The 20,790-nt window shown below is 39.4% G+C and overlaps 1 protein-coding gene across 1 annotated transcript; it reads right to left on the bottom strand.

The window, feature by feature from the left end:
• Positions 1-4,047: 4,047 nt before the first annotated feature.
• On the bottom strand, positions 4,048-19,603 carry LOC137120564 (retinal guanylyl cyclase 2-like). Its single transcript, XM_067495943.1, has 23 exons — positions 19,363-19,603; positions 19,046-19,276; positions 18,072-18,227; positions 17,749-17,891; positions 17,510-17,665; positions 17,160-17,309; positions 13,185-13,389; positions 12,221-12,293; positions 12,047-12,131; positions 11,826-11,942; positions 11,638-11,721; positions 11,234-11,410; positions 10,682-10,835; positions 10,352-10,495; positions 10,024-10,172; positions 9,733-9,896; positions 8,787-8,910; positions 8,632-8,700; positions 8,335-8,509; positions 6,172-6,270; positions 5,921-6,006; positions 4,598-4,683; positions 4,048-4,225 (listed from the first exon to the last, which is right to left on the bottom strand). Exons 1-23 carry the CDS (start codon positions 19,601-19,603, stop codon positions 4,138-4,140), a joined length of 3,156 nt encoding a protein of 1,051 aa, XP_067352044.1. The 3' UTR covers positions 4,048-4,137.
• Between the last annotated feature and the right edge of the window lie 1,187 nt (positions 19,604-20,790).

Genomic DNA, 20,790 nt, shown 5'->3' with positions numbered 1-20,790 from the left:
TAACAGGTAAGTACACGGAGGGGGACTAAGGAAAACTGATAAGAGGGAAACCAGATAAATAAGGCACGGACAAACAAAAGTCACTGCACAGGTAAACACACGAGGAAGTCTAAGGAAACTAACAGATAAACTAAATTAACAAGACACAGAAAAACAAAACTGCAAACAGGAACATCACCAAACCTCAGACCAAAGGGGAAAGCTGCACAGGGTCCCAAATACAAAAGTCCAGGAGAAACAAGAGTCCCGAATGCAAGAGTCCATGAAACACACAAACAGCTTTTACCTAGAGTCCAGACTCTGAGGGGTTGGTGAGGGTAATAATGACGACAATGAAGACGGGAACAACAACAGCAGTGACCACGTTAACGACGAGGATCTGGCAGGGGAGTGAGGGGAAGACTGAACTTAAATAGAGGAGGGAACAGGTGCAAACCATCAGGGACAAACGAAAGCAAAGCTGGGGAAAAGAACCAAGGCAACCAAGGAAGTAGGGAGAAGGGCCACAAAATAAAAGTCCACAGACAGGAAGTGCAGAGAGATCCTGACAGTAAGAGTACAACAGTGTCCCTCACATGATATCTATTTCCTCAGGTGTTTCTCCACTGTGATCCCTACATCTTCTGTTCCATTGCAGTCTTGAAGGTATCAAAATATTTTGTATCATGTCAGTTTTTAAATTTGTTTTATTTTGTAGACTTCACTTTATTAATGTTCTGTTTTTTCTTGTCAGGATCAATTACATCGTTCTACCTCCACATTACCATCTGTATAGCCATTGCTCTACATGGGTCAGTTCAGTAGAACTTAACTACTGTTGATGCTTTGGTAAGTGATCAGCCATATTGCTGCAGATCAGTTGTTCTTAAGTCATCATTTTCAAATTGACAGTGCCTTTTCTGAACACGTTATAATAACTGTTTACTTTTCTCATAAGAGATCTCTCTTTAACCAAACTAACAGTAACCCTGTTTATTGTTATTGTTGGTAAAAGCTTAGCATTCACAATTGCAGTACCTTTTATGTTACAGGTGAGAGTACAACAGTGTCATTAGCACTGTCTTTTTTCTTCAGGTTCTCTGCTGTTATCCCTTCACTTTACAGTGGAGATCCTTAGGACTGTAGAGTGTTCCAAAACTCTGTGTGACCTGGCATTGGACAGAAAAGTATTTTATGAAATACTGCAGTGCACAAGGTATCCAATTATTATGTACATTTTTTTATTGTTTTGCTTCATAGCCTATTAGTTCATTGTGTTTTTTCAAGATTCCTCTTTGACCAAACATCAGTAACACTGTCAGTTATTACTTGATGCTGATGATGTTGAATGCTGTTAGCATTTAGAACTACAGAAATATCTCATCATATTAAACACTGAGAATGAGAGTAGTAGTTCAGCAGACACTTGTCAAAGGTATTATGGTGAAAATAGTTTACATCCTCACAACATTGTGCTGTGGGGATGATTGTGGTTTGTGGTGATGATGTAATGTTTTCAAAATGTTTGTTCTATTTTATTTTATCTGTTTATGCACTTGAATCTATTCATAAAAATAAAACTTCCTTTCTGCTCTTTCTCACACTTGCATCTCATGAAATGTAAACACTTTTCTGAAAGGACTTTGCTTTGACATTTTCTCCTTGACTTAGATTTTTGCTGCCTTGTACCTCACTTGTAAGTCACTTTAGATAAAAGCATCTGCTAAATGACTAAATGTAAATGTAAATCTGTTAAGCTCTGTTAAACAATGTATATTTTTGTCTTCCATGGTAATTTATTTAGTTTTTATTCATTATATTATTGCTTTATTTAATTTTTGCATTTCCTCATCTTTATTGGTCAAATAGGTGAGTTAGCTCAGTTGCCACACGCAAATAAACTAGTCCGCTAAATTATTCCACACTTGAGCTTTGAATGCATTTGTCAACTCTCTGAGTGAGCTGAATCAGATCATGTGATCAGCCTCAGACCTGTGTCCAAACACTCTCCCTCAAGATACACAGTGGAGACACACACAAACACACAAATCACACAAAAACATATAAACACAACATAATAAAGCAATTTGGGTTTAACAAGTCCTATTTCTGACTGACTGATTAACTGTGTTGGTTATAGTGACTCCTGCTCTACCCAGGTTAGCCATTTTCTCTCCTCCTGGCAGAACAGGTCACTATTTGTTATTACAAGTCTACAGTCACTGAGAGAAAGTTAATGCAACACTCTGCTGTACATAGAAGAAGAAAAGAATAAGAAAAGAACACTGATAGAAACCAGATTAACTTTTTAGCTACCAAAACTTACAAAGGACTACAGTTAAAGAAAACAGGCCAGTAAGTTATTAGAGTTTATTTCAAGGATACCGATATACATGCTCTCTTATTCCAATCAAGCTGTCATCCTAAGCACACGTACAGAGGCCTTATTATATCTCAGTTATTAAGATTCTGAAGGATTTGGACAAGAGAGGAGGATTTCAAAGCAGCCACTAAAACGTTATTTGGAGCACTTAGGAAAAGACGGTATTCCAGACACTTTCTACAAAACTCACTCAAACTATTCTCACAAATGAAATACAAAATCGAGATGTGAAGAATATTATTCCATTTATTTCTATTTAGTTTTCAATTGGTTCACAACTGAATTAAAATAAAATGGATTTTGAGAACTTACAGAGGGGTATGTGTTATTTACAAAACTATAGTTTTTTTACAGCGTACAGAAGACAAAATAATCTAAGAGCCTGTGCGAAAGGAAAACTGAATGATCTTAATCCAATGTTACTAAAAGCCCCCTGTCCAGAGTTCCACCATTCCCTGTGGTTTAGGAAAAGTACTACAAATCAAATTTACAAAATAAAACCATTCTGCAGTCCATATGTAAGGAATTGCATTTATTGCATTATCTGCAGCAAATGTTATGGAAAATATGTAAGGAACACTAGAAACACAATTTGAATAAGAGTAACTCAAAGATATGATATTAAAAAGTAGAGACCCAAGAGACCCAAGGGAAGGACAGTTCACAACCTGCGTCAGACTACTTCATGGTCCTTCACTGAGTTTTATTCACCCCACTTCAAACATTTCTTTACTTTTTTTTATTTTGTTAATTAACTGACTTAACACATTTCTGATATTTTGTTAATTCATACCAGAAACAAAGTCATCTGCTCGATTCATACATGCAATGTCAATAACTGATTATTGATCATCAGAAAGAGATCACAACAACTACTATTACACAAAATGATTAAAAGTGAAAAGTTCTTGGCAAGACATTGTGGGTTTCCTGGTGGCACAAGACAGACGAAAGTGATGAAATAGGAGGAGTCTACAGTTTAAAAATGGAACCTTTAAGAAAAAAATGAAAGCAAAAATCTTCTAGCGGATACACAGTAATTTGTCACAAAACTAAACTAAACTAATGCAGGAATGCAGTTGCTCGACTGATTAATCAAATCTTTCTATTAGAGGAAGATTTTTGAGAAAATTGGAAGTGACCATACCATCACAGCTACAACACAGACAGTTTCTACCTTATGGGACAAAGCATTTCTACAGCGTCTCTTCGCATTCACTCATTCACACATATTTGCAGACTAGTGATGGCAACCTAGAGGCAACCTAGGATTCAATGTCTTGCCCAAGGACACTTTGGCATATGGACAGGAGGAGATGGGAATTTAATCCACAGCCGTGCAAGCTGTGGGTCTATATAGATTCTTCCTGTTAATGTACAAATACTGTATAAATGTATTTTTACTGTATAAATAAAATGTGCACAGTATGTATAATGTATCAGAAATGTGTGAGGCACAGAAATGGACTGAAATGAATAGTCTGGAGATGGTGGTAACAGCTGAGTGTTCAAAATACAAAGTAAAAATCACTGTCCCTGCAGAACCCCATCATATTTTATAGCATTTTAAAAATGTCTGGATGTCTGAAGATTCTACAGGTTTTATAGAATTTGGTTGATAATGTCTCATCAGCTGATAAAATGTCTTTTAACACTTTTAACCCAGTCCACGAGGTAGTGTGTGTATGTTCATTTAAAAAAATGTGTGTATCTTTACAGGATAACTGTGCATTAATAAACACGTGTCCATTTGGGAGTATTTTAATGTGTTTGCATCATTTCTTCATCATCTTCTGTCTGTCCAGAAACTTCTGTCGTCTCTCAACCGGGATCTCATCCAGACCGATGCCATGGTTACGAGCCCTGAGAGACAAATGAGTGGAGAGAAAAAACAGAGCTGAAAAGTACACAGACTGGACAAACCAAACTGTCATGAAGAAACAGAAATCTGACAAATGACCAAATCCAGCAAGAGTCCACACAACCACAGCTGTACAAAGCAAACATGGAAAACAACTTACACTGTTTAAATGTAAAGTGTTAAGATGGGTGTGTCAGAGAGGACAGGTGCTGCTGAAAAGCAGTGTGGATTTATTGAGGGACCTTTGTAACATTATTCTTAACGCAAGGAAAACATGTTATTATACTTATGGTCTCCTTGAGAAGACTTAAGCATCCTGAATAACATCATATTTTATTGGTCATTTGTGATATCTTTACAAGGGTGTGTTTTACCCTCCACTGAGGTCTGGGGGAACAGGAAGAGGTTTAGTGAAACCATCTCGACCCATCAGCCAGTACGTGTCCTCGGAGCCCTTCACCTACAAAACCAAGGAAATACTTCACTGTCACACATCACTATTACAGTATGCATCAGGAGCTTAGTCCAACACTGAACCAGTGATGATTCTAGACTCCGGGGGCCATTAAGGCCCCAACACCAACCACATGGTAGCTTTTCTTCCTCTTCCAATGTCTTTCTTTCATTTCTAAGGATAATGGGTACTGTTATCTGGCCATGAAGAATCAAGATAGTCACAAGCTCTTGTAACCACATCATTGTAAGGAGGAGAAAATTTACCACGCTATGTCTATGCCATGCACATGTTTTTACCAAGCCATGTGATTATCTGCCTACTACTTTATATGGAGCTCAGATGAGTATCCATCATGTGTTCAAGTATTCTAGGGTTACCTGTATCAAGGACTTCTCCAGTAGTACCAAGTAAATATTAACTGGATGGATTCTCATGTATGCCAATGTTGTGAACCAAGTTAAAGTCATAAAAGGAAATTATGGAGCCCACAGCTAAGGGACTATTGTTGGCCTAGTGCACTTTTTATTTATTTATTTATTTATTTATTTTTGTCGTTTGGGGTTTTTGATATTGTGTCACTAAAAGGATTTTGGAGTTCTTTTCACATCAGGGATTGGCGATTGACCACAGCTACATTCCACACACTCCCTACCAGGCCTGCCTCTGTGCTACAGATCCAGAACACTACATCTTCCCCAGTGGACACTCATCCCACCGTTTTCCTACCCTTTCTTCAAGTTGCTCATTCTCACTGCATCTAAGGATCTGTAGTAAGTCTTGTTTCATGTATATACTCTATCTCACAGTCACTCCTAAGTTACTCATCTGTGTGTTCTCTCTCATAGACTGGATTTCAGCACCACCTACTGAGTTGGAGGGCTTACTACATCTCCATCCTGGTTAGTAATAAGTAATAATAAGCTTGTAAGTAATAATAAACTTATTTAATTGAGACGTTGTGTCTAATGCCTTATTGGGCCTTAAACCAGTCCCTTACAGCTGCAAATATTTTCCTGGTTTGCCTCTGGTGATATGTCTTTGAGCAGACCACCATAAACAGATTGGAACAGACCAGCAGACCCACTAGGACAGAATTACATAATGTTTCTATCGAAGTTTCTCATACTTTACAGTTTAAACTGACATTATTTTCAGACATAACAGTATAAATATGTGGGATGATATCTCTATTTTTTTTTTGTGTGTGTCTTAATAGAATCACCTGGACAGGTGAGCATACCTGTGCTTTTCTGGTATCTATGTGGTATCCCAGTTTGAGACTGGTCAGGACCTTCACAGTGCTTAGACTGATGTGGATTCTGTAGGCTGGACACAAAGATTTTACACGGCACCAGCATGTGCTTGAATATCAGTTAATGATCACTAACACTAACAGAGAAACATTAGCTCAGGTCAAGTGGATGCATCATTTCCTGCAGAATCTCCATTAATAAATCACTGCTTTAATGTAGTTTTATTTTTTGTACATACGCAGTCCGCTGGACTCCATGAGTGATGCTGTGGTCACGGTATCTCCAAACAGACAGTACCTGGGCATCATGAGACCCACCACACCTGCTACCACCGGACCTAAAGACAGAGACAGATGGGTTCAGTCTTATTAGTTGTCCACTCTGAGAAATTCAATGCTGTTTTTGTAACCCAGGTCCTCTCAAAAGAGGGACTTTTTACTAAGGTGTTGATCTGCAAAATATTCAGAGTTTGAGAACTGGTCTCAAGTTCAGTTCAGTTCAGAAAAGAGCAACAACAAGAACAAACATATAAACAGGAATATGATGAGAAACCTTAGAGTACCAGCACCAGATATTGCCTGGGACACAAAAGGGGAAAGAGACAGAGAGAGCTAATGTGCAAGGAAAACATTTAAAACAAGAAGATGTAAGTGATTTTTAGTCAACTACAGAAAATTTTTATTCTCCGAAGAACTACAGGGAATATACTGTACATTCTGGGGGGCACATTACAATAGTTGAATCAGTTTGATACAGTCATGAATTATTTCTGCATCACCCATGGACATAGAAGATTAAATTTTAGCTATGTTGCATAGATGAAAGAAGATAGACTTGGTGTCTTTAATATGTTGTTCAAACGAGAAGTTGGGTCAAATGTAACAAGATTTGTGGCTGTCAAACTCTGAGAAACCACACACTTACCAAGTGTTAGTGTTCGAATCATTCAAACCGGTGTCTGAGTCAAGCTCGGCCAATAACCAGCAACCAACCAACATGCATTGTTTCAAAGCAGAGAGGCAGGACTCTAATTTAGTAATCTGAGAAGGATCATCTGCCTTTACAGGGACGTACAGCTGAGTATCATCTGCATAACAAAGGAAAGGAATTCCATGTCTACGTGTGATTTGAGCCGACAGGTGAAACTTGGAAAATGTTAAAGTAATATTAATTTTAGAAACACATTGTGTTCTTTCAGATAAGTAGGGTTTTAGCCAGGCAAGTGCCAATACCCACAAATGTATTCTCAAGACGATCTAGTAGTAAGGAAAGATCTATGGTGTCAAAAGCCACACTGAGGTCCAATAAGAGAAGTGCAGAGGTGGAATCTGTATTCATATTAAGCTGAAGGTCATTTACCACTGCAGGACATAAAAGCAAATTGAAAATGGACACAACTCATTCCATTACTGAAGGTTAGAGAATGGTCTATATTTTTTTAGTGATACTGATCCAAGATGAGTTTTCTTTAGAAGGGGTTTAACCACAAAGATCAACAGCTTTCGGCTTGCCCTTCCAGGGGTCGCCACAGCCCTATGCTCTACCACTAAGCCACCAGGCCTGCTAGAAGGGGTTTGACCACAACAGCTTCAAAACTAGTTGAGACAATGCCAAGAGAGATTAACAATATTCAGGGTCACAGGACTGGCCGAAGATTTTTAGAAAGCTGAGCTGGTAACAGGTCAAGAATGCATGTAGTAAGTTTAGAAGTCATTACCACCTGAGATAATGATTCAAGAGATATAGTCTCATAATTTATAGGGCACAGACTAAAAGTCAAGAAAATCTAAAGCTATAAAGGGTAAAGGCTTATGAGACATTCTTTGGAGTAAGTCTGGCAATGGTGTGGAACAGAAACCTAGGATTATTTCTATTGTCACTAATTAATTCCCATCTGTCTCTGTGTACAGATGCCTGTAGTGTCTAATCCTACTTTACTCTGTGTATCTTAAATTGCCCCAGGGACTAAAAAGTGTTTTTTAATATAATTGAATTAAGAGTGATATGCTACTCTTCCAGTGAAGAGAGCACGTCTGTACATCACTGCAGATTCCGGCTTTGATTTCTGCAATCAGGAGCTGGATCTGTTGACAGTTGTTCACTGAGAGAAGCTAAAATTGATATACAAATATATCAAGTGGTAACATCATTTGTGTTACTGCTAAGAGGACAAGTTGCCTTGCATCAAATTTAATAAGAAGGTGATATGACATAACTGATGTGATTGGGGAGATCGGGTCAGAAATTACTCTACCTCAGGATAGAATTAAGTCAAGGGTGTTGAAGATGCAGTGAGTTGGCTCTTGAACAAAGGCTCAGAGGTGTTATTCAACTGAAAGTTAAAGTCATCATGCCAGTGAGAGTCCTCACAACTATAGAAAGACCTACAGCACACGTGTACCTGAATGCAGTCCGATACGTATTTTGACTTTCATTTCCGGCATGTGTCTGATCTTAAAGGCTGCTATTGAGTGCAGGATGTCCAGAGACATGTTAGACACTTCAGCAGCGTGTCGATTCCCGTTTCTGTTGGGGACACCTGAAGCCACCATGTAGGCATCTCCTATGGTTTCTACCTGCAGAACAAAACAGTTCACAGCAATCAGATGAACACACTTACATCATCATCATCCATGTGTCTTTAATGTGTAAGGAAAAGATCAAACATGAGTGTTTGTGGTGGTGAGGAGTCTGTTGCCTTGTAGACATCGTGAGTAGCAATGATGGCATCAAACATTGTGTAGAGATCATTCAGCAGGTCGACCACCTGCACACACACAAACACACGATTTTAATTAAACAGTGAAGGTTGTGCAGAATGACAGCAGCAGATGATGATGAAGCAGTTTGTACCTCGATGGGTTCACTCAGTGCTGAGATGGTAGTAAATCCAACAATGTCACTGAAGTACAGAGTGGCATCTGAATAATGTTCAGGTCGAACTGGCTTCCCCTTCTTCAAAGACTGAGCCACAGACCTTAAAAAAACACACACACACACACACACACACATTTATTATGGTTTAGAGAGTAAATAAAACCTCGATGTAAAAACACACACATCTCCTTTCAGCTCCAGAGCTGATTTGTTAATGGTTCTGTTGTAGTGTTTAGTATTTGCACTGAGTCAAACTGTCCCTTTACCGCCTCTGAATTCTCTGTGATCAGATTCTGTTTGCAGTGTATCATACATGCACATCGATTACTGCATTACTGTGATACTGAAGAAAATCTAAAAATATGAAAATTCGGAATAAAGTTCTGCAGCCTCTGCTGAGGTCTATTTAGAAAGGACAACACAGGTAATGACACCCTCAGGAAGGAGAAGCACAATGAATAATAACAAGATATCTCATGTTTGTGTGTCAGTTAGTAACTAGGTGTGCCTCTGCTGTGTCAAGCCCATGATTTATTTACACCAATTGACCACAACATGAATACTGATGGTATCAAGTATTGGCATAAGAAAATCTCACTATAAGTAGAACTTCAAATTTTTTACACAAGTAAAAGTAATCAACATTTTAATCAAAGCACAAAGAAAACAATGTATTTTAGATAATACTGATTATGGCAAAACATATACAGTCAATAATAAAACATAAAGGTCAGAGGGCACTGTTGGTAAAGGTGGAGCTGATTTTAACCACTGTATGTGCTGAAGGGTGGTTAACCCATAATGATATATCAGCATTTGTTAGTTCATAATATTTTTATAAAATCCAGTTCATATTTTCATATTAAAACCACCAGGTGGTATTATTGTTGTGGCTGATCAGTGAAAGCAGAAATTGCCTTACTTTGGGAGAAGCTGTCCAATCAGCTTTTCTGTCTTGTTTCTCTCTACTTCTAGTTCGTCTGTTCGTTCTCTGATCAGATCCTCCAGGTTTGAGCTGTACTGCTCCAACATCCGCAGCATGGAGTCAATGATGTTGGCCCTCTTCCCTCTGTTACTGCCCCTAAACTGCAAAAAAAACAAAACAAAACAAATCGGAGCACATCTGTTTTCAGGAGAATGAATGTACTACATGTCAGAAGAGATTTAAAATGTCACTTCCTCACATGAACCAGCAGGTGGTGTCTTAACTCACCTGCTTGAAAATGTCACCGAAGCTCGGCCTCTTGTCGGGGTCTTCATTCCAACATTCATTCATCAGACTGAGACAGTCAGCAGGAGCTTCATCAACCGAGACAATCGGTCTGCACAAAGGAGGGGGGTTCTTCAAACGCTCCACAATCTCTGAGAGACAGACAGGTGGCCAGATGGACAGGTAGAAAGACAGGTGGTTAGACATACTGAAGTTGAGACACAGGTAAAAGATAGACTGGTAACATATTAACTGATCGAGTGGAGGGGAAGGGGTGTGTGTGGGGGTTCTTTAGTTGTGTACAGAGACAGACTGGTAGACCATGTCTCACCATGGGCAGGCATGTCCATCATGGCATACGGCAGTGTCCGTGAGATCACTTCCTGTGTGATGATGGAGAAACTGAAGACATCTCCAGCAAATGAACCTCCTTGAACGGGATTCCGCAACAGTTCTGGAGCCGTCCACAGCAGCTCTGACAGACAGATGGATGGAGAGGGAGACAGGTAGACATGTGCTACTCAGCTGTCTATGTCACTTCAGCAGCAGAAAGTGAACTTTCAGCGTTATGTTTGCATTTCTGAAGCTAAGATAAAAACTTGAATAACAAAGGTAGATTAAATGCTCGGTGGCTTCTTTCAAACATATTTAAATGTTTCACCCTGAGGATCCTCAGGCAGGTTCAGGTTCTGAGAGTGAAGGATCATAGGAAGACCATAGTCAGTGACTTTAAGAACAAAACGTCCGTCAACCAAACAGTTTGTAGACTTCAGGCGACCATGACTCAAACCTCGTAGATGGAGGTACTTCATCCCCTGAAACAAAGAGAGGTTTGCATTACCATTAAATAGCACTTTAAAGTAGAAACAACAGAGCTTCAGGTTTTAGAGCTATATTCACTTTTCAAAGGCTTTGTGGAAAATGTATAATTAAAGCATCTCATTAAGCTAAACAGAAGCAGTCAGTTGAAGAAGTAACATTTTAATTTTTAATATCTTGGTAATAACAGAGAAACCACGCTTACCTGCATCACATCACGTAATGTATTCAAAAGCCTTAAACTAAAGTTCAGGCTTAGCTTCTACTGCTAACCCTGAACACAAATATTAACCCTGATTGACCACATACTGTACCTGCAGGTTGGATTGGGATTATTATTTTTATTACTATTACTTATAGTACCATAGTTCTAATAATAGTAGTAGTATCTCACATTGATGAGGTCCGTGAGCAGAGAGGACTTGAACATCCAGTCCAGCCTCATGTTGCTGTCTGACAGTAGGTCGGCCAGACTTCCCCGAGGACAGTGTTCAACCACAAGAGCAAAGATCCCACAGTCAATGAACAGACCCAGGTACAGGTTCAGGTTCTCATGTCTCATCTCCCTCAACTAAACACGGGACAGGAATTACATCAATGTAAAACACCTGTATACGGTACCTGTACACTGTAAACACTGTCTTCATTCAGATTGTCAAGTTGGAGCACAGATAAAAAACACACTGTTGGTAAATTAATGTCGATACTGTCAGAATACAAATAAAATAAATGTATGTCTGTGTACATATCTACTGTGTCTCTACTGTGTCTCTACTGTGTCTCTGCTGTGCTTCATACATGGCTGAACAGACTCTGGGTGTTTTGATTGACAGACACCATTGACTTCCCAACAGAAACCTTCTTCAGCCAAACCCAGTCACCCTGGTAACAACATAATCAATCAGAGCACAGAATCAGTGTATTGAAGAGACAGGTAAAAGTAAATAGACAGGCACATACTGGTACCAGTATAAGTAGAGCTATACCTCCAGTATTCCAATGTTGGAGCTCTCAGGTGTCGTCAGGATGTAGCTTCGAGCAATCGAGCGAAACGGAGTTTTAATTTCAAGAAGACTCCTCATGATTGACTCATCATTCAGTTTCTATAGAAATAACAATAGATGCTCATCATTCAGCAAATGTGAGGTTTGATCAAGATAAGAACTCACAGGGTTTAACACCTGATAGGTAACTCTCAGTCTCTGACCTTTCTGCTGACTTGTGTGTCGATAAAGACAATGTCGTCCAAAGTCAGAATCAGTTTGGTGACGTTCGCTGTTCTCTTGTACTTCCTATAAAAGATTATGATTGTTATTAGTCCACACGTCAAGTTTACCCTTGTTAACTGTATCTGTGCTTTAGTGTCTGTGTGTGTTTTAACCTGATCGAGTAGAAACATAATCCAATCAGAGCACAGAACAACATGACAATGAACATTGTCAAAAAGTCAACACCTGCAGAAACACAGGAAATAATATAGTATAGCGTCAGAATAAATGGATAGTAGGGGGCGCTCACTTCCCAAAAGTTACCACTGATCCCATAGTCAAAAGTAATTCTTTACATAATGCTTAAAAGTAATAAGTGAACCTGAAGGTGCTGTTTAGTGGGTTACAGTATTTACTTTATCTTTTTAAGGCAGTACATTATTACTTAGGGTTAGCGGCTGTGTATCAGGAGGAGAGTTGTGACTACCAGCTCCTCCTCTGCATATGCTTAAGTGTCCTTAGGCAAGACACTGAACCTTGCATGGCAGCTGCCTCCATAAGTATGTGGGTGTGAGCATGAATGGGTGAATGAGAAGCAACTGTAAAGCACTTTGTCCAGTAAGGTAAAAAAGCACTATATATGGAACAGACAATTTACCATTTCATTTTAAGCTATGTCTTAATCTCACCAGTGTCCCAATAAACCCAGATGTGGTCTAATATAAAGTCAACTTATTAAGCCAGAGATACCAAAATACTTTCACCTACAATGTTTGTCCTTCTTTTTATAACAAATCAACAACTATGCAACATTCTTTTGCATCTGCTACTGAGCTTAGCAGCTATAAATTAAACTCTTTTATTTTGACCAAATTGCCAGAATGAAGACTTGATTTGGCATTTCCTTAGCTCCTTACCAGAAAGTGTTTTACAAATGATGGGGGTTCCAACTTTCATTGTTTTACACCTTCGAGCTACATAGACATTATTTTTTTTAATTGTCTTATCCTCCAAGCCTGACTCAGTGAATACATGAATCAGTATTAGTTATACAACAAACCATTGAATGCTCTCCGAATGTAGTAATGACAAGTACTATGAAAAGTAACACTGCTTCTTACAGGTCAGGGAACTGACCTTCAGTGCAGGCCTCCTCTGGACTAAACCAACAAAAACTGGCTGTGGGGGGGTTTCCACCAGGGAAGATGAAAGAGTGGCCTAGTGGTCTCAGACCACTATAGGTTGAAGCGAGGGAGTGTGTCACCACAAGTCGGTCTCCAACACTGTCCAACACCACGTACTTGGCCTGCAGGCCACGCCCACCTTTACCACCATACAACACCTGTAGAAAGATTACAGGAGAGAGAAACTGAAGCTAATTTCATCTTTATCATCCCATTTACCTTTTTGGTTTATCACATGACTGATTAATTAATTAATTTCTTTATGAATAAAATTGTAGCTATTAAAGAAAGAATTCACCAGATCCTCCCTCCAAATATTACAGATAGATTTCACGTACAGCAGTGCTAAAATCTAAGGCCCCAATCCCTCTTAGACTGCTTTTTACCCATAGATTTCGCTGAGCTAACTTCAATTATTACCTCATCTAAACCAACAACCTGTCTGCTAGATCCTATTCCAACTAGACTGCTCAAGGAAGCTTTACCCTTAATAGATACATTTGTATTAGATATCATCAATCTATTGTTAGAAGCAAGCTATGTACCACAGGCCTATGAGGTAGCTGTAAATGAACACCTTAAAAAAACCTGTCTTGGCCCAGGGGTTTTAGCCAATTACAGACCAATATCTAATCTCCCCTTTATTTCTAAAATCCTTGAAAAAGTAGTTGCAAAACAATTATGTGACCACCTTTACAGGAATAATCTCTAGAATCTCTAGAACAGCCTTCTTCCAACTACAGAACATAGCCAAAATTAGGATCATCCTGTCTCAAAGTGATGCTGAAAAACTAGTCCATGCATTTTTTACTTCTAGGTTGGACTACTGTAATTCCCTACTTCCAGGATGCCCCAGTAACTCCCTAAAGAGCCTGTAGTTAATCCAAAATGCTGCAGCAAGAGTGCTGACTGGAACTAGCAAGAGAGATCATATTTCACATTCACTAGCTTCTCTCCATTGGCTTCCCATTAAATCTAGAATAGAATTTAAAACCCTGCTTCTTACATATAAAGCTCTGAATGGTCAGGCTCCATCATATATAGAAGACCTCATAGTTCCATATCATCCCAGTAGACCACTTCGATCTCAGAATGCAGGCCTACTTGTGGTTCCCAGAATTTCCAAAGGTAGAATGGGAGGTAGAGCCTTTAGCTATCAAGCTCCTCTCTTGTGGAACCAGCTCCCAGTTCAGATTTGGGAAGCAGAAACCCTCTCTACTTTTAAGTCTAGGCTTAAAACCTTCCTCTTTAATAAAGCTTATAGTTAGTTATAGTTATGCTTCTATAGGCTTACACTGCTGGGGGACTGACCCCCACCGCCCGATGCACTAAGCCCCTTTCTTCCTTTTGACCTTCTCTCCTCTCCTTTCACCCCACAATTGTCACCACTGTATGACAATAACTCTGTGTGTTTTCTCCCGTTTCTCCCACAGGGGGAATTGTTGGGTTCTCTCCATACATCTTTATAGTCTTGACTTTATTCTGTAAAGTGCCCTGAGTTGACTTTGTTATGAATTGGCGCTATATAAATAAAGTTGTTTAAAGTTGAAGTAGTGGTTTAATTACAGCTACCTTATAGGCCTGTTGTACATAGCCTGCTTCTAAAGATAGATTGATGATATCTAATACGAATATATCTATTAAGGGTAAAGCTTCCTTGAACAGTTTAGTTGGAATAGAGTCTAGCAGACAGGTTGTTGGAGATCACCTCTTCTGGTTTACTGCCTTCTTTTTCAGAGTTGCAACACTATCGAGTATTGTACGTAGTGAGGCTGCAGAATTGTCAACAAGATAATCTACTTGTACAGGAGTAACATTAAGGTGGCTACTTTTCATTGTATTAACAAATGCTGAAGCAAATGATGAAAGAATAATTTCTTTAAATTTGTTGACAGCTTTTTCACTTAAGCATCTCCTATAGTGGAATGTTTCCCTAACTGCTGTATAGTCCGTTATTGTAAATTCAAATGTTATTAGAAAATGGCCAGACAGAAGAGAGTTGTGAGGAAATATTGTTAAATTATCCGTTTCAATTCCATACGTAAGGACAAGGTCGAGGGTGTGCCTAAAACAGTGAGTGGGTTTATTTACATTTTGGGAAAAAAACAATTAAATCTAATAATGAATTAAACACTATGCTCAGGCAGTTACTGTTAGCATTTACATGAATGTTAAAGTCACCCACTATAATGACTTTATTTGTACTAAGCACTAAATCAGAAAATCAGAAAATTCAATCAAATACTATGAATAAGGGACTGGAGGACGGTACACGATAACAAATAAAAGTGGTTTTTGAGTTCTCCAGTTTGGGTGTGAAAGGTTAAGAGTAAGGCTCTCAAATGAGTTATAACTATGTTTAGGCCTAGGGTTTATTGATAAGCTAGAATGGAAGATTGCTGCAACTCCTCCACCTAAGCCTGTGCTTCTAGGAACATGATAATTAATATGACTCATTTAAACTGACATATTCTTCCTGCTGAAACTAAGTTTCAGTAAGACAAAATAAATCAAATTGATGATCATTTATTAAGTCATTTACTAACAGAGATTTAGAAGAGAGAGATCTTATATTTAATAATCCACATTTAATAGCTTTGGGGTTTGGTTCTGTAAGAGGATTAGTCTTAACTTTTATTACGTTATCATGATTAACTCCTCTTGTTGTTTTTAGTTTATGTCATTTAGTTGGTCGGGGAACAGACGCAGTCTCTATAGGCATGTGGGAGTTGTGGGGGGGGTGACAGTTGTAAGGATACTGCAGAGATGTGTGTAGGACTGGATCTCTGCATCCTAGACTCAACTCTGGATTGTCATACTTTTGGTTGTCTAATAAAACCAGCCATATTTCTGGATAAGAAAGCTGCACCATCTAAAGTAGGATGGATGCCATCTCTCCTAATCAGCCTAGGTTTTCCACAAAAACGTTTCCAATTGTCTATGTAGCCCACATCGTTTGCTGGGCACCACCTAGACAGCCAGCGATTGAATGACGACATGCAGGTGTACATGTCATCACTGGTCAGATTTGGCAGGGGTCCAGAGAAAACTACGGAGTCTGACATTGTTTTGGCAAAGTTACACACCGATTCAACATTCATTTTAGTGACCTCAAATTTGCGTAATCGGCCGTCATTAACTCCCACATGAATAATAATCTTACTGTATTTACGTTTATCTTTAGCCAGGAGTTTCAAATATGATTCAACGTCGCCCGTTCTGGCCCCAGGAAGACATTTGACCACGGCCGCTGGAGTCTCTAACTTCACGTTTCATCACATTATAGAGCTGGCAATTACCAGAGTTGGTTTCTCAGCGGGCGCGTCGCTGCGTGGGGAAAATTGATTAGAAACGTGAACCGACGGGTGGTGAACCTCGGGCGTCTGTTTAGCATTAGATCTCTTACAAACCGTCACCCAGCCGTACTGGCTTCCCGGCTTCTCGGGAACTGCCGGGGGGCAGCTAAGCTACGCTAGGTTGGCCCGCACCAGCTACTGGGGCCTGACTAGCTGAATTGTTTTCCATGGTTCCAACTTGTTTTCCAACAAAGAAACTGATCAACTGGTTGGCCACAATCAGATTTATTAGGAAAATATGTGTTTCATTTGTGTTTCCAGCCTACAGTGTCATGAACTATATCTGGATAAAAAATGACCAATTCAAACTAAGAACAAATATTTTTATTTAAAATATAAAATGTTTGTATAGATAAATTAATGAAGTGGTTATTGCTACTTGCTCGCAGCTAGTTTGAATCCACCTGCCGGTTGTGAACTTTCTGTGTTGGCCCTGAGACAGATTGAGAGACCTGTCCAGGGTGAATCCCACCTTTCCCCCAGTGAAAGCTATAATAGCCTCCAGCCTCCCATGGCCCTGAACAGGATAAGTGGTTTAGATAATGAATGGATGGATATAAAATGTTTCTAACCTGGTTAAAACCCTGGAAATCAAAGCCTCCATCTGACTGGACAAGCTTGTCACCTGTCACCCAGTGTCCACCTCCCATCTGACGCTGCTCCTCCACCACCTTTGCAACAAAGTACACCATGTTGTAGATTGTGCCAAAAAGTGGAGATACCTGCAGGCAAAATTTAAGGAAATATATTATTTTGTGTGTTTTAGACAGAGTTAGAAGAGCAAAAGAACGTTTTCTGATCTGACATAAAATTACAAAGTGGTTGGTGTCTGAGTTATTGTGTACTATAAATTGTGTATTTTTTAACAGAGGGTCAGATTTCTCAGTTGACTGTTGTTGAGTAGTAATAATTGAGTATTTACCTCAGTAGCAGCGACAACAGTCCTGATCTCTCTGTATATTTGTGCCTGACGAAAAGCTTCATAGAAACTCTTGTCCGATGCCATAGTAACAGTCAGGACGGAGCCATAGGCATGACGAAGCTGCGTGTTATTGGTGAGCTGAGGGAATACTGTGTCCTGATTGGACAGAGGAGAGAACCAGTCAGGACTCAGCTTCAATCAAACCTTTATATTGAAACACTTATTTGTCTTTCAGTTACCTGGTAAGGCATGGCGTACAGCAGCGCATCATAAGGTATGAATACATAACCGTCAGAAATCATCCCCGTGTTCAGAGCAGCCAATAGTAGTTCTTTCTGATGCTCTCCACCAATCAAGACAGAGCTCATGCACATGATCACCACTGACACAAAAATGAAAACATTTTTACGTTTCTCACATCAAACTTTCACTTAACTTCTCACACAGTTAAAGCCAGTTTGTGACAACTCTTCACCAGCACAAACTGATGATTCATACCCAACAGAGGAACATTTGTCACACGTTAATACATTATTACAGCTCGTCATCTCTCAGCTCTGACCTTTGACCTTGTCAGCATCTCTGACCACTCTCAGTGCCTCCAGAGCTCCACCATCGTTCTCAGTTTCCATGGTAACTACTGGATCAATTGGCAGGCCCATAGCCCGAAGCGCTGAGGCCACTTCCTGTCCAGTGCTCTCCCAAAGATCAGTTGGAGCTGGTGATGAGAGGATGGGGTGACGGAAGATAAATTTAGATTAAAAATTCTGATTATTGGATCAGATGATAAACTGAAAAAGATTAATAATCAATCAGGTAATGAATTGACATCCTAAATGAAACAAAGATGATAAACTATTAATTGTATAGATGAAACTCACAACAACTCTGCGGTTCATTGTTAAAAATAAAGAAAAAAAAACTGATAAACTCTGACACATTAAAACAAGATGTCAACTGGACTTCTTTCTTCTTGGTTAGAAATGTTTTGCTACTCATTCAAGCAGCTTCTTCAGTCTGAGGGAAATTTGGCTAAGGGGGGCCAATTATATCGCCTGTACTGCATGGGTACATACAAATACTTTATTTAGTAGGATATATGTCTATTTGTTTTGTTTGTACAATTGAAATTGAAAACAAACTTTACATTGTGCTGCTTCAAAGAGAACCACTGAGCTAAAGAGATAACGTTTTTTAGATCTTACAAAGAATAGATCCTTTCATAAAATGTCTGAAAATCAAAATCTTTCTAAAACTTTTGAAAACCTGAAAAATATCCATAGAGCTACATAGAGCTGAAAACATTTATCTTACAATTTACGATTTTTCAGTTTCCAATAAAAATTAAAAACTGTTAAAAACTGTTTAAATACAACATCATTCACAACATTCAAACAGCATTCATATAATCACAAACGCAGAATGAGAAACAACACACCAACCACAGTGACATCACTAGCCACACCCCATTGATACACATGCCCACATACTGATGTCACCCCCCCACACACACTTGTAGTAACATCACTCTCTCACCTGAGATGATAGCAACATGTGCCCATCGGAAGAACTTTAGCACTGTGAACAGGACTCTGCTGGGAGGAGTGATGGGAGGTAAGTTTGGCCAATTCATATTCAGACAACCTGGAGAGGCAAGTCCTGCATCCCAGTGCTGAGCCAATAAGGAGGCAGCATGACAGAGGGCGGGGCTAAACGGTCCGATGTAGGCGTGGCCATAACCCTCAAATTTCCCGAGTTTTGTCAGCGCTAAGAAGATATAACAGAAGAATCAGAAAGATTATTTGAAACCACAGAAGAGGAGTCAGAGAGCAGAAATCAAGCAGGAGAAGAACCTTTGGAGGCGGAGCAGTCCTCGTCCAGCAGTTTCACATCGTACCAGTACCCTCTACTCATGCCAGTGTCACTCCGTAACCGTGACAACGCCAAGTTTGCTGCCACCATCGGCATCGCTCGGGAGAACATTGGATCACATGACCATGGACCTATCAGAGCCACTTTAAATGTTGCCGCCCACACCTCTGTGATGTAAAGTAACCACAGAAACACCCCTAGCAACCGCTTTGGAAGCTGCATTATGGTGACCTGCAGAAACCAAAAACAGTAGAAATTGTTCAATTCAGTTCCGGATAAACTGATCATTTTGTGTTTATCTGTAAAATATGAAACATTTTATTATGAGGAGATTTTTACTCCCTGAGGCCATTTTTTTGACTGTAACAAGTCTATGAAGGTCCTCACTCTTAAAAACGAGGATTTAGATAGTTTGGCAACCACCACAACATACATACACCTGGACAAGCATTGACTAAGAACTGAAAACATCTGCACAAGAAATGTATAATTAAAATCCATCACTGACACGGACCTGTCAAACCTTCAGAAAGTCTTTGTTATCATCAATTGTTTTTGTGTCAGGACAGAAATATGTTTAACATATATTTGTCTTTCCATGTGGCTGATGTACAGGTGTACTCCTGGACACTGTTACACCCTACCTGGATAAAAGATGCAACAGATCATCATCCTCATCATTACTTTGAGCTACACTGCACTTTCAAATCCAAACACACTTAGTAACATGTTAATAACAAATAAAAATCAACAACCCAGAACTTTAGAGAATGATTCAAAACAACGGTCTCTAAATATGTTGTCTCTGTGGGACTGTAGACTCAGTTATGGACTGTAGATTGTTGTAGTTTGTGGACTGAGAACATGTAAACAGTTATACTACTCTACGTTTCCTGTTACGAGGCATAAAAAATAAAACAACAGAAATCCTAAAGGACAAAAAATTGCTGATGTCGACAAAGACCATCGACGAGGACCATAAAAGAACACGGGTCTTGATTGGGGCGGTGGTTTCTCAGGTGATAAAAAGTTTGTCCACCAATTCCACGGTCGGTTGTTCAGTCCTCAGCTTGGGCAAAGACACTGGCATAAAATCGCTGAAAATATACCCTTCTGGAGTACGAAACTGATTCAGAGTCAGATTTCAGAGAGCGGTGAGTCAGAAAACAGAAATATCCATTGTAGTGGGATTGTCCCTGCTGTCAATGGGAGAGGTGGAGTAGAGCCTGTACAGGTCTCCCGTATCTCACAGGGCGACATAGAGAGACAGACAGCATTCACACTCACATTCACACCTACTATAAGTGGGAGTTAAAAGGTATTCCAGTTAAATCCTGCTAAATGGGATAACTACTCCACCTACTGTCACAAAATTGCACCTGCATGTAGTAGTAAAAGCAAGGGATTAT

The sequence above is a fragment of the Channa argus genome, unplaced genomic scaffold, assembly GCF_033026475.1.
Source record: "Channa argus isolate prfri unplaced genomic scaffold, Channa argus male v1.0 Contig077, whole genome shotgun sequence".
Classification (NCBI taxonomy): Eukaryota; Metazoa; Chordata; class Actinopteri; order Anabantiformes; family Channidae; genus Channa; species Channa argus.
The sequence above is the reverse complement of the archived record's forward strand: the minus strand, read 5'-3'. Positions and strand labels throughout refer to the sequence as shown.

Excerpts from the sequence above, each read along its gene's own strand:
- LOC137120564 (XM_067495943.1), bottom strand. The coding sequence starts at position 19,603 with ATGCAGCTTCCAAAGCGGTTGCTAGGGGTGTTTCTGTGGTTACTTTAC. Across the intron at positions 12,132-12,220 it reads TTATGTTTCTACTCGATCAG|GAAGTACAAGAGAACAGCGA; the intron begins GTTAAAACACAC and ends AATCTTTTATAG. Across the intron at positions 10,496-10,681 it reads CCTGCCTGAGGATCCTCAGG|AGCTGCTGTGGACGGCTCCA; the intron begins GTGAAACATTTA and ends TCTGTCTGTCAG.